The 13,897-nt window shown below is 45.3% G+C and overlaps 1 protein-coding gene across 1 annotated transcript in view; it reads right to left on the reverse strand.

Moving 5' to 3' along the window:
- Nucleotides 1-13,897, reverse strand: part of LOC126249714 (glutamate decarboxylase) — a 262,230-nt gene that overhangs the window by 64,148 nt on the left and 184,185 nt on the right. The window contains exon 7 of the mRNA XM_049951395.1: nt 3,342-3,409. Coding sequence (XP_049807352.1) covers nt 3,342-3,409 — 68 coding nt within the window. The remainder of the gene's footprint in view (nt 1-3,341; nt 3,410-13,897) is intronic.

Below are 13,897 nucleotides of genomic sequence, written 5' to 3' on the forward strand. Positions count from 1 at the left end.
AGAGTTAAACTTAGTGGATATCACATCTATGACACTATGGAGGATTTATTCAGAGCCTTCTAATAAAAAATAGCTTATCAAAGTACTGTGAAGAAAAGCTATAGTTCAAAGTACAACTTAACCATCAATGCGGTGTTTTCAGATTTATACTTCTTCTACTAACTGAATTGTGCTGCTAAAAGAATTCCGTTAGATGGAATCTATGAGTATTTTTTTTGGAAACTCCAGAGACCTGTGTCGAAATGCAAAAAAAAAAAAAAGTGAGATGAATGATGGAACTTCACTTGCCCGCGAAAGGCAGAGGTCCCGAGTTCGGTTTCAGTCCGGCACAAAGTTTTAATTTGCCAGGAAATTTCATATCAGCGCACACTCCGCGGCAGAGTGAAAATTTCATTCTGGAAACATCCCCCAAGCTGTGGCTAAGCCATATCTCCGCAATATCTTTTCTTCCAGGAGTGCTAGTTCTACAAGGCTCGCAGGAGAGCTTCTGTGAAGTTCGGAAGGTAGGAGACGAGGTACTGGCAGAATTTAAAGCTGTGAAGACGGTTCGTGAGTCGTACTTGGGTAGCTCAGATGGTAGAGCACTTGCCCGTGAAAGGCAAAGGTCCCGAGCTCGAGTCTCGGTCCTGCACACACTTGTAATCTGCCAGGAAGTTTCATATTAGCTCACACTCCGCTGCAAAGTGAAAATTTCAATCTGGTGATGAATGATGTTTGCCTGAACTACAGGGGGTGGACAAAAATATGGTAACACCAAAAACCCACCACACTACCATGCTTAATACGGTGTACGAAAACCGTTGGCATTGAGGGCAGCTTCCAGTCGTCTCGGAATGGATAAATGATGATCCTGTATGATTTTCAAGGGAATCTTCTGTCATTCTTCCTGCGAAATAGTGGCAAGTTCAGGTAACGAGGCTGGAGGTGGTTAGCGATCACGCACCCTTCTCTCCAAAGTAGACTACAAAGTCTCAATAATATTGAGTTCTGATCACTGTGGTAAGCAGGAGAGATACAAAAATCCATCCTCATGCCTACAAAACAAGTCCTACACGATGCGCTCTGTGTCAGCAGGCGCCATGTCCTCTTGGAGCACTGGGGAACAAAAAGTGCACCATGGGATGGATCTGATAACAAAGAATAGCGACATACTCCTTGGTAGTAATGCGAGTTTGCAGAGTAACCATGGGACCCATGGAATACCACGACATGGCTGCCTAAATCATCACCGAAGAGCCGCCATGTTTCACTCTTTGGTCGTAAACTCGGCCAGAAGCTGAGAACAGTGTGCAACAATACGTATCTGACCAAATTCCTTTCGTTCTTTGCTCTATAGTCCAGGTTTAAAGGCTTCGGCAAACGTTTTCTGTTACGAACATTTGCATCACTGACGAATGGTTTTGAATTTCAGTTTGTCCTGCAGTCCCCAGCTTAGAGAGCTCCCTTCGTGTTGTTTTGATGCTGACAGAGTTCGCGAGTGTGACATTCAATTCTGCAATGTCTTTTACAGTTGCCTTCCTCTTAGTTTTTGTCACAATCCTCTTAAGTGACCTGTCACATTCATTTAACACACACGTTCGTCTTCGTAGCGTCTTAGCGGTTGATGTTTTTCCGCTTTCCCTGTACGCGGTATAAATCTTAGATGTGGTGCCTCTTGGAATACCAAAAACATCGGCTCCCGTGGAAGCACCTACCATACGAGACGAACTGCATGCCCAAGTTCGAATTCACTTTGCTCCGACATAATGCACTCACAACTACACAGAATATTGTTCTAACTACGACCGACGCTTGCAAGGTATAGAGGACATTGCGCAGTGGCCGGTCGTGGCAAAATACACTACTGGCCATTAAAATTGTTACACCACGAAGATGACGTGCTACAGACGCGAAATTTAACCGACAGGAACAGGATCCTGTGATATGCAAATGATGATTGCGGTTTATCGTATCGCGACATTGCTGGTCGCGTTGGTCGAGATCCAATGACTGTTAGCAGAATATGGAATCGGTGGGTTCAAGAGGGTAATACGGAACGCCGTGCTGGATCCCAATGGCCTCTTATCACTAGCAGTCGAGATGACAGGCATCGTATCCGCATGGCTGTAACGGATCGTGCAGCCATGTCTCGATCCCTGAGTCAACAGATGGGGACGTTTGCAAGACAACAACCATCTGCACGAACAGTTCGACGACGTTTGCAGCAGCATGCACTACCAGCTCGGAGACCATGGCTGCGGTTACCCTTGACGCTGCATCACAGACAGGAGCGCCTGCGATGGTGTACTCAACGACGAACCAGGGTGCACGAATGACAAAACGTCATTTTTTCGGATGAATCCAGGTTCTGTTTACAGCATCATGATGGTCGCATCCGTGTTTGGCGACATCGCGGTGAACGCACAGTTGAAGCGTGTATTCGTCATCGCCATACTGGCGTATCACCCGGCGTGATGGTATGGGGTGCCATTGGTTACACATCTTGGTCACCTCTTGTTCGCATTGACGGCACTTTGAACAGTGGACGTTACATTTCAGATGCGTTACGACCCGTGGCTCTACCCTCAATAGCGCAATCTGTAGGCTTGGAAGCCGGCCGCTGGTGGCCGAGCGGTTTTGGCGCTACAGTCTGGAACCGCGCGACCGCTACGGTCGCAGGTTCGAATCCTGCCTCGGGCATGGATGTGTGTGTTGTCCTTAGGTTAGTTAGGTTTAAGTAGTTCTAAGTTCTAGGGGACTTATGACCTCAGCCGTTGAGTCCCGTAGTGCTCAGAGCCATTTTTTTGTAGGCTTGGATAGCATCTGCATTGCCGGCCGAAGTGGCCGTGCGGTTAAAGGCGCTGCAGTCTGGAACCGCAAGACCGCTACGGTCGCAGGTTCGAATCCTGCCTCGGGCATGGATGTTTGTGATGTCCTTAGGTTAGTTAGGTTTAACTAGTTCTAAGTTCTAGGGGACTAATAACCTCAGCAGTTGAGTCCCATAGTGCTCAGAGCCATTTGAACCATTTGAGCATCTGCATTTATGTTCAAACATGCATTTCTCGCGGTGTTGCCACATATATGGTGGATTCTCATTGACGCCACGGAAATACAAGTAGATCTGTATTAAACAGATTAATCTGCGCGTCATGAACACTTCGTTTCGATAGTATTAGAGATATTTACGTCAGTCGGCAGCCTAGGTTAAAAGTAAGCTTCATTATGATTTTTTTTTAAAGTATTAAAAGTATATACGCCTCTTGACAATTTAGGACATCCGTATTCCAGCTGAGATCCTTATCGAATAGTGAATAATAATTTAAGAAGGCAATATTCTATAAGCTGCCAATATGAGCACTCACCTCTCGACACCCGTGAATCTCGGATGGCGGTATTTTCTAGACATCAGCAAGCCTCCTCCCCACGCCGCCTGAAAAGAAAGAAAAATAATAACGATGAAGCTGGTGTGTTTCCAAGAAACATAGCACACACATCTTCTATAACAATGCAAAATAATCTCCTGAAACAGCGACATCATTCTTGTTGATCGTTAGCATGTTTATGGGAGAAAATCTAAAAGTCCATCTGTTTTCACACTAATAGTTGGCTTAGACTACTGACAGAGATAATAAAGGTCTTCTATCCAGTCTTCATCCAGAAATAATACTTGTTTTACATTTTGCCTGGTGATGTAAATGTAGGATTAAGTGTACAAATTATCGTGGAACATGAAGCAAACTAAAATACATACTGTTTACCTCATCGTCTGACCCATACCTTCAAATACCTAACAACTAATGTTTTTAAGAAAGTTAATACTTATAATGCAAGTATGTTAATGTAATCTAGAACTTTGGCCACACGCATACAATTTTTTGAGCCTCTCGATTGATTACCGTTGTCTCTGTTTTGCAGGAGTTAACATGAATTATTGTATCTGTTGATAAGTTTTACTCATCAGCGTGAAAAAGCAAGCTGGATAGTATAAAATGCTCATAAATGTTGCAAAGAGACATACTTTACTGCAGATCTGCAGTATTAGCTAATGTTCTATTGTTATGGTTCAGTGGGAAACGGCAGCCAGTTTTAATCTGTCTTAAACATTAACTCCGGGTATTAACTGTTCTGGCGTAACAACAAGCGCCGGAATGAAGATGAAGGATGGAAGACCAGAGAAGGCGGTGAAACGACGTCGGCTAATGGTGCGCGTAATAGGACCGCACCACGACAGGAGCGGCCTCACACGAAAGTGAATTTAAGTGCCGCTCCTGTTCAGCATCAGATTCCTGTACTGCCCCCTGCTCCGTTAGATGCCACACAGCTAACGCAAATGTTTCAGTTTCAGACGCAGCAGATTTCTGCACTACTCAACACGGTGCAGCAGCTACTGGCCAATGCTTCAAACCCAACAGAACAAGCACCGCCTACTACAGCTGCTATACTGATATACTATGCGACTTAACTTCTGAGGTCATCAGTCGCCTAGAACTTTGAACTAATTAAACCTAACTAACCTAAGGACATCACACACATCCATGCCCGAGGCAGGATTCGAACCTGCGACCGTAGCGGTCGCTCGGTTCCAGACTGCAGCGCCTAGAACCGCATGGCCACTCCGGCCGGCTAGACTCACTAACAAACTATTATAACCAACAAGTGAATGTGGTAGCAGCTAGGTATCAATTCTTCAATTGCAAAAAAACGGTCAGAACAAACTTATCATGAGTGGATAGCAGATTTGCAAGGTATGAAAAGGAAATGCAAATTCAAATGTGCTTGTGGTGGTTTATATTCAGATGTTACGTTGCGTGATGCGATCGTGTACTATGTACCTGATGTCAAAGTCACAGAACAAATTTTGAAACAGTCCGATCCATCATTTCAGCAAGTAGTGCGAATTTCAGATCAGTACGATTCTGGTGTCTTGTCGGCTCATACATTTGAGCAGCCAGCTATTTTTCGGGTTGAGTCCCTTGGTTGCGATGGCCTCATTCTGCACCGGCGGCATGCGCTAGCCACCAAGTAAACAACCTTCCACGCCGCATAACCAGTTCGCTAAACAGGCAGCTGCACCGGCGAACAGAATTAAGTCTTGGCACAAAAGCCACGACTGCCACTTCCGACAAGCTCAGTGTTACGCTTGTGGCAGAAAAAGACATGTGCATTCCATATGTTTGCAACGGAACACACATAAGAATTCGGTCCACTCATAAAAATCTCGTCACAAGGCCCATGTCATTAATGCAGTATATTCCAAGTCTGTGGTACGTCAGTCAAAAAACTTTTTATTCATTTCCTTATTTGTGGAAAACGTGTGAAATTTCAGTTGGACACGGGTGCCTCTGTCACTTTGCTCAATCGTCACACATATGGACTATTAGGCTCCCCACACCTGCCTAAAATTAGCACGCAACTAACGGCTTATAATGGACAAGACATTCCCGTTCTCAGAACATGTTTGCCTGCCATGTATCGCTCGCATACGCGAACAGTGACTTTTACAGTGCTACAATCATGTGCGTGTGAGAACATATTTGGTCTTGATTCTTTTGATTTGTTCGGTTTTAACATTCAGGCCAATGAGTTGCCAGTGTCCGCATTGAATGCAAAAGACAGTGTATTTAGCTTGCTAAAGGAATTCTTGGAACTCATTTCTGAATGTTTAGGCAAAACTAACAATTTTGTTGCATATATTACGCTGAATTAAAATGCTTAGCCGAAATTTTGCAGAGCCAGAACTGTTCCCATTGCATTACAGGATAAATTCGCTGATGAACTGCAAGATAACGGAGTTATTGTGCGCCATATCAGCTAGTCAGTGGGCAAGTCCACTGGTTTTGCTCCCCAAACCTTCAGGTCGCATTCGCCTCTGTGTTGACTTTAAGTCTACAGTCAACCCACAAACTCATTGATACTTATCCATTGCCATGCCCAGAGGATCTAATGGAAAAATTAGGCACTGGATGCCACTGTTCAAAAATTGATTTGCGCAAAGTGTATGTTCAAATATCACTTGATGAAGAATCTCAAAAAGTATGTGTAGTAAATACTCATTTGCGCTTGTTTAAATATTTGCTTTCTCCGTTTGGCAGTGCTTCCGCACCCGCCATTTTCCAGCGGTATTTGGAACAGCTGACTGCACAAGCGACAACCTGTTCAAACTATTTGGACGATATTGTAGTAGCAAGTCATACACCTGAAGAACATATTGCAAATTTACGTGCTTTGTTCCGTGTGTTATCTGATGCAGGACTAAATAAATATGAGTTGCAGTATCTTGGTCGGTTCTAGGCGCTTCAGTTCGGAACCGCGCGACTGCTACGGTCGCAGGTTCGAATCCTGCCTCGGGCATGGATGTGGGTGATGTCCTTAGGATAGTTAGGTTTAAGTAGTTCTAAGTGACTCATGACCTCAGATGTTAAATCCCATAGTGCTCAGAGCCATTTGAACCAAGTAACTTGGTCACGTCATAAACTGTCAATGTGTGAATCCTCTTCAGTCGCATTTGTTAGCCATACGAGACCTGCCAGTTCCTCGCAATGTCACAGAATTGCAGTCAGTATTAGGGAAAATGAACTATTATAGTCGTTTCATACCGAATGCAGCACAAATCGCAGCTCCATTGCATCGCTTGCGGCCGGCCGGAGTGGCCGTGCGGTTCTAGGCGCTACAGTCTGGAACCGAGCGACCGCTACGGTCGCAGGTTCGAATCCTGGCTCGGGCATGGATGTGCGTGATGTCCTTAGGTTAGTTAGGTTTAAGTAGTTCTAAGTTCTAGGCGACTGATGACCTCAGACGTTAAGTCGCATACTGCTCAGAGCCATTTGAACCATCGCTTGCGTCGCAACAATGCCCCTTTGTTTGGACAAGCAGCTTTTCAAAAACTTAAAGACGACTGCTCAGTGATCGACGCTTAGTTCACTTTGATCCAGAGAAACCTAATGTACTGCAAGTTGACGCTTCCTCTTATGGAATCGGTGCAGTGCTTTCGCACAGGATTGGTGATAAAGACAGCCCTATTGCTTCCGCATCAAAAGTGTTGTCCAAAGCTCAGTGTAACTATTCGCAAATTGAAAAGGAGGCTTTGGCTTTTGTGTATGGTGTCACCAAATTCTACCAATATTTGTATGGCAGAAAATTCTACTTAGTAACGGATCACAGGCCTTTGCAGTCCTTGTTTCATTTGAAGAAACCGGTTCTTGTATGAACTGCTCTAAAATTGCAAATATGGACTTTGTTGTTGTCTGAGTATCCGTACGAGATTGTGTATCGTCCGACAGCTCAACATGGTAATGCGGACACACTTTCACGTCATCCGATTGGCCATGATACAGACTTTGATGCTTCTGCTGCATCTTGTTGCCACATCTATGCTCATGATTCTGAATTGCTTCTGTCTTTACTGCTGAGCTATATGAAAATTGCACAGGCCACGGAAGCAGATTCAGATTTGAACATTTTGCTCAATTACATTCGCACATCTCGGCCTCACGCACTGAATAGCATAAAGAACTCTGCAGTGCGCCGATATTTTGCCCGTCGGCATAGCCTCGCTGTACAGAAAGGTGTGATTCTTGTTCAGAATGACAGTGGCCAGTAACGTGTGTTGATCCCTAAAGTTTTTCAAACAGAAATATTGCAGTTGCTTCACCAAGGACACTGGGGGATTGTTCGCACGAAACAGTTAGCGTGTCGACACTGTACTTGGCAGGGTATGGACGCCCTAATACAACAGATGACGTCACACTGTCACGCATGTGCGGAAAATCAGTCCGCTCCGCCACAAAAATTCACTACTTGGCCGAAGTCGCAGTCGCCATGGCAACGTGTGCACATACTCTTTGCGGGACCTTTTTGGAACACCCATTGGTTGATTGTGGTTGACTCATACAGCAGGTTTCCTTTTGCGGTGCCAGTGAACTCGACGACGTCACGTAGCACAATTCAGGTGTACTCACTGACTTTTTGCCTAGAAGGCTTACCTGAACTAATAGTGTCAGACAACGGCCCCCAGTTCACGTCAAATGAATTTGAAACATTCTGCGAACGCAATGGCACACATCATCTAACTAGTGCACCGTCCCATCCAAACGGCGAAGCGGAACGTTTTGTCAGAACATTAAAGCAGCAGCTGGCCAAACTTTGCTCCGCACACACCAGAGATCAAGCATTGCAGCTGTTTCTCTCCTAATATCGTTCGCACCCATGAGATGGACTATCGCTGGCGAAACTGCTTCACGGCGGCCGCCATCGGACACTCCTCCACCTGCCCCACCCTCCTCAGCATCCGGTGCCGCAGGAAGGCCGCAAGTATCGCTTCGCGCCGCATGATATTATCTTTTACAGGGTTTTTAGCGGCAGCAGACGGTGGGCGCGAGGCGAGATCGTCCGTCGACTTAGCGCTTGCATGTATTTTGTTTCAGGTCCAGAGGGCTAGCAGCGCCGCCATCAAAATCAACTCCGCCTCTTTCATATACACGATGATCTTTCAGTCTCTCTTTCCCAGATTTACGGGTCCAGAGGGCAGCGCGGCCACAACAGCCGCCAGAGGGTGTCATCACGACACCGCGGGATGGCCCCAAGGAGATGGAGCCTTCGCTTCCTCCGCCTCCTCTCGTCCTACCGATGGAGCTGGACCCGTCCACACCGCAGCAGTCGCCGCCTTCTTCATCTGGTTCATGGCAGCAGGAGGTGGACGAGTATCATTCTCGTCGTTTTCCGGGGGACGTCTCCGCAAGAGCGCAGGCAAGTTGGCGGGGTACGGCCGGAAGCTTGACGTCCCCTGCAGCCACAGCTTCCGGCCCGACGTTGCGCCCACACTCCTGCACCCCCTGCCGTGGTCGCACTCCATACACGACAACGGTCCATCGCTTTGTGGAGGGGGTGGGGGATGTTCTGGCGTAACCACAAGCGCCAGAACGAAGATGAAGAACGGAAGACCAGAGAAGGCGGTGAAACGATTTCGGCCAATGGAGCTCAGAATAGGAAAGCACCACGACAGGAGCGCCCTCAAACGGAAGTGAATATAAGTGCCGCTCCTGCCAGCCTCGGCCGCTCAGATCAGACTCAGTTGGGTTGGGTTGTTTTGGGGAAGGAGACCAGACAGCAAGGTCATCGGTCTCATCGGATGCGGGAAGGGAGTCAGCCGTGCCCTTTGAAAGGAACCATCCTGGCATTTACCTAGAGCGATTTAGGGAAATCACGGAAAACCTAAATCAGGATGGCCGGACGCGGGATTGAACCGTCGTCCTCCCGAATACGAGTCCAGTGTCTAACTCAGACTCAGTATCACGGACATTAATTATCAGCGATGTGTGTAAAACTTGCATGAACTCTAATTTGGTTGCATGTCGCCCTTCGTTTGCGACAGCTTTGTAAATACAAGTATTGTCATTCTGCTTTATAGAAATAAAACTACTAATATTATTTGCTTGAATTGTTGTATAGCATTCCGAGAACGCTGCATTCCTTAGGCACCGTATACGAGACGAGTGGGTGAGATCCTACATTAACCTGCTACTGAATGGAGGACTCGCTTAAGAAAATGAAACACTTACTCTACTGAGCAAAGCAGTTGAATTAGCATCTGTACTGACAAAAGCGCTAATACTTTTGATGATAATTGCTCCAAAGTAGATCATACCTTGGAACAGAACATAAGGGTTTTGCATCACCCATTAGAAACATCTGTGGGCAGCCGATCTGCCGTAGTATTAACTTTCATGCGTAACGTGACACTGAAATCAACAAAGCAGATGTATAACTGTTGTGCAGTATTTCTCTCCTGAAGTTGATGTGATGAGAAAGCAGCTTCAGCAATGCCAAGGTCCTCTCTGAATCCATACTCAGTATCGGAAAGAGATCTTTCATCCAGCCAGTCAGCTAGTCAGTTAAGCAGTACTGTTGCTTTATCGAATATGCTATACAAAGGTATTCACTGGTGAGACCTGCAGTTCAAAGTATCGCCTTTTCCTTGTAAGTGGGATAGATCAGTGATGGCATGAAACAGTCACGAATTAAATCCCCTTCAACATAACCTTAAAAGTCTTTTATAAGCACATGTGGATTTCTCTGCTATCATTACTTGACGAAATACAGAAAATAGCCACTCTTTATTTAACTTTATTTATGCCAAAAGCGTTTAGAGTTTTCACCAATTTTCAACTGGCGGCACGGACAACGCATTAATCTACCGCGCTGTACTGATGAAAATGTAAATGTATTACACCAACTGAAAATGAATGAAAACTCTAAACGGGTCTTGGTAAAAATAAAGCTACATTAAAAGTGTCGTGGATTAAATAATGTCTGTATTGTATTTCATGACAACTGCAGGATGTTATTTGCTAGACGGACCACTCTCAAAACTATCCTTGCTATTGCACCTTCCGCTTTCCTCAGCACTGTTGACGCTATGAAACGTTCGAACACTCAAATTCAAGAGAAGAAGCATGTAATTATTCTGGTCACCTATAGAGAATGTTCTTTGGCTTCGGCAGTCGCATTGCTCCATAATCTGACTTGAAATATGTTGTTTGCAACGCTTTGCACCCTAGATTCTTCCAGCTGCTTCATAGAATGAGACAACTAGATGCTTATTTTCTAGAGTTTAAAACTCGTTTGTCTTAATTTGCCACCATTTTTTCTCCATTTTGCGGGTTCATTTTCAGCATTAGATTGTGTTACCTTGTTCGTCAGTTCTTGTGATGTTCAATCTATCGTGCTGATCTTGAGTAGCTCGTGGTGATCGTTTTCTCATCTGTGTTGGCCATTGTGGGCGTATACTCAGTCAGAAGTGTCATGAAATATTTTCCTCACAGGCTCAAGCCGAGTGTCGTATTAGGATCCAGTATCCCTCTTTGGTATTTCATTCAGGTTCCGAGATAGTTCATTTTTTATTGCAAAACTGCCATTGTGCCTGTTCTCGATCGCTGGTTTACCTTTACCAAAATAAAAACTCTTCCATGATCTGCAACACAAACTCCATTCAGGTTTTCGATATCGAAGGCGTATCGGTATAGTTCTTGGGCTAATTCTGCGGTCTTTCTTTCTATGAAAGTTATTGCTTTACCTTCTTGCAGTGTTCGAATATTCCATGCTCCTATCTTCATTTTACACTTAAAGTAGTAAAGGAGTTTTGCTATTTGGGGAGAAAAATAACTGATGATGGTCGAAGTAGAGAGGATATAAAATGTAGACTGGCAATGGCAAGGAAAGCGTTTCTGAAGAAGAGAAATTTGTTAACATCTAGTATAGATTTAAGTGTCAGGAAGTCATTTCTGAAAGTCTTTGTATGGAGTGTAGCCATGTATGGAAGTGAAACATGGACGATAAATAGATTGGACAAGAAGAGAATAGAAGCTTTTGAAATGTGGTGCTACAGAAGAATGCTGAAGATTAGATGGGTAGATCACATAACTAATGAGGAAGTACTGAATAGGATTGGGGAGAAGAGAAATTTGTGGCACAACTTGACCAGAAGAAGGGATCGGTTGGTAGGACATGTTCTGAGGCATCAAGGGATCACCAATTTAGTATTGGAGGGCAGCGTGGAGGGTACAAATCGTAGAGGGAGACCAAGAGATGAATACACTAAGCAGATTCAGAAGGATGTAGGCTGCAGTAGGTACTGGGAGATGAAGAAGCTTGCACAGGATAGAGTAGCATGGAGAGCTGCATCAAACCAGTCTCAGGACTGAAGACCACAACAACAACAACATCTTCATTTTTCAGTAGCTTTTCCTTTCATTTGTTTTTCGACCACATTGAAGTGCAATACTCAAGTAGCTGTGATTACCAGCTGTAGATCGTTTGGAATATCTGCTCTGAAGAGCCAAATAAACTGGTACACCTCCCTAATATCGTGTAGGGCCCCCGCGCGCACGCAACACAACGTGGAATGGACTCGACTAATGTCTGGAGGGAAGTAACACTATTAATCCTGCAGGGCTATCCATAAATTCGTAAGAGTACGAGCGGCTGGAAATATCTTCTGAACAGCACGTTGCAACGCATCACAGATATGCTCTATAATCTTCATGTCTGGGGAATTTGGTGGTCAGTGAAAGTGTTTTAAACTCAGAAGAGCGTTCCTGGAGCCACTCTGTAGCAATTCTGGACGTGTGAGATGTTGCGTTGTCTTGCTGAAATTGGCCAAGTCCGTCGGATTGTACAATGGACATGAATTGATGCAGGTGAGCAGGCAGGATGTTTAGGTACGTGTTAGCTGTCAGACTCGTATCTAGACGTATCAGTGGTCCCATACCACTCCAAATGCACACTACCCACATCATTGCAGAGCCTCCATCAGCTTTAACAGTCTCTTGATGACATGCAGGGTCCACGTACTCATGAGGTTGTCTCCACACCCGTACAAGTCCATCCGCTCCTTACAATTTGAAACGAGACTCGTCCGACCAGTCATCAACAGTCCAATGTCTGTGTTGACGGGCCCAGGCGAGGCGTGAAGTTTTGTGTTGTGCAGCCATCAGGGGTACACGAGTTGGCCATCGGCTGCGAAAGCCCGTATCGATGATGTTTCTTTGAGTGGTTCGCACCCTGACACTTGTTGATGGCCTAGCATTGAAATCTGCTGCAATTTGCGGGAAGATTACACTTCTGTCAAGTCGAACGGTTCTCTTCAGTCGTCGTTGGTCCCGTTCTTGCAGGATCTTTTTCCGGCCACAGCGATGTCGGAGATTTGATGTTTTGCCGGATTCCTGATATTCACGATACACTCGTGAAATGATCGTACGGTAAATCTCCACTTCATCGCTAGCTCGGAGATGATGTGTCCCATCACTCGTGCGCCGGCTATAACACCAGGTTCAAATTCACTTAAATCTTGATAACCTGACATTGTAGCAGCAGTAACCGATCTAACAACTGCGACAGACACTTGTTGTCTTATATAGGCGTTGCCGACCGCTGCGCCGTATTCTGCCTGTTTACATATCTCTGTATTTGAATACGCATGTCTATACCAGTTTCTCTGGCGTTACAGTGTACGTTAGTATCTTCCTTCACTTAGAGGGGGAGTAGTGGTATCTCTTAGGAGAGCTGAAGCTGTGAATCTAATCCATTGCCGCAGTATGACACAAAAGCGATCACCCTGCCACAGTTGCTTCAGATATCTATTTTCTAGAACAACGAATGCATCATGTCAATTCCTTCACCTACCAGTCGTCATGGAAATTTTCTACACTACTACATGCTTCTCAGAGTTTACATTTGAAGCAGTAATTTGTTTAGAGGAATAATCAATTGGCCGAGCGGTTCTAGGCGCTACAGTCTGGAACCGCGCGACCGCTATGGTCGCAGGTTCGAATCCTGCCTCGGGCATGGATGTGTGTGATGTCTTTAGATTAGTTAGGTTTAAGTAGTTCTAAGTTCTAGGGGACTGATGACCTTAGAAGTTAAGTCCCATAGTGCTCAGAGGCATTTGAACCATTTTTTTGAATAATCATTTGTGCTGAAAGTACTCTCTCTTCTGGTCCATATTCCTATGGGGCAACGGATCATGGTACACAGCTGCTTATAAGGTCCATCCATCTTTTAGCCGTAAACATCCACATGCGCCTTCTGAACTACCCGCAGGTGCTCTTATGCATCGCTATGGTCGCTGTATTTGGCTATCATCAGCTTGGTCAACCATATGGCAAATATTTAATCATTTCTGATACTTCTGCACCAGGTAGTATAGGAATAATAAGTCGTTTCCCACGAAATGGGCCATTGTGTAGTTGGTAGGAATGTAATACTTTCCATCAGTATTCTGTGCCGCTGATCCAGTTATGTACGTTTAGCCACCCTCGGTGCCTCAGGACAGAAAAACACTCGGCTCCGAAGGTAATTTCAGCTAGTATTCCGGCCCCTCCTGTGTCAACCCCCTAGAGGACGTTGCCTGTGCCCCAGCGCT

This window comes from Schistocerca nitens, chromosome 3 (genome assembly GCF_023898315.1).
Source record: "Schistocerca nitens isolate TAMUIC-IGC-003100 chromosome 3, iqSchNite1.1, whole genome shotgun sequence".
NCBI lineage: Eukaryota > Metazoa > Arthropoda > Insecta > Orthoptera > Acrididae > Schistocerca > Schistocerca nitens.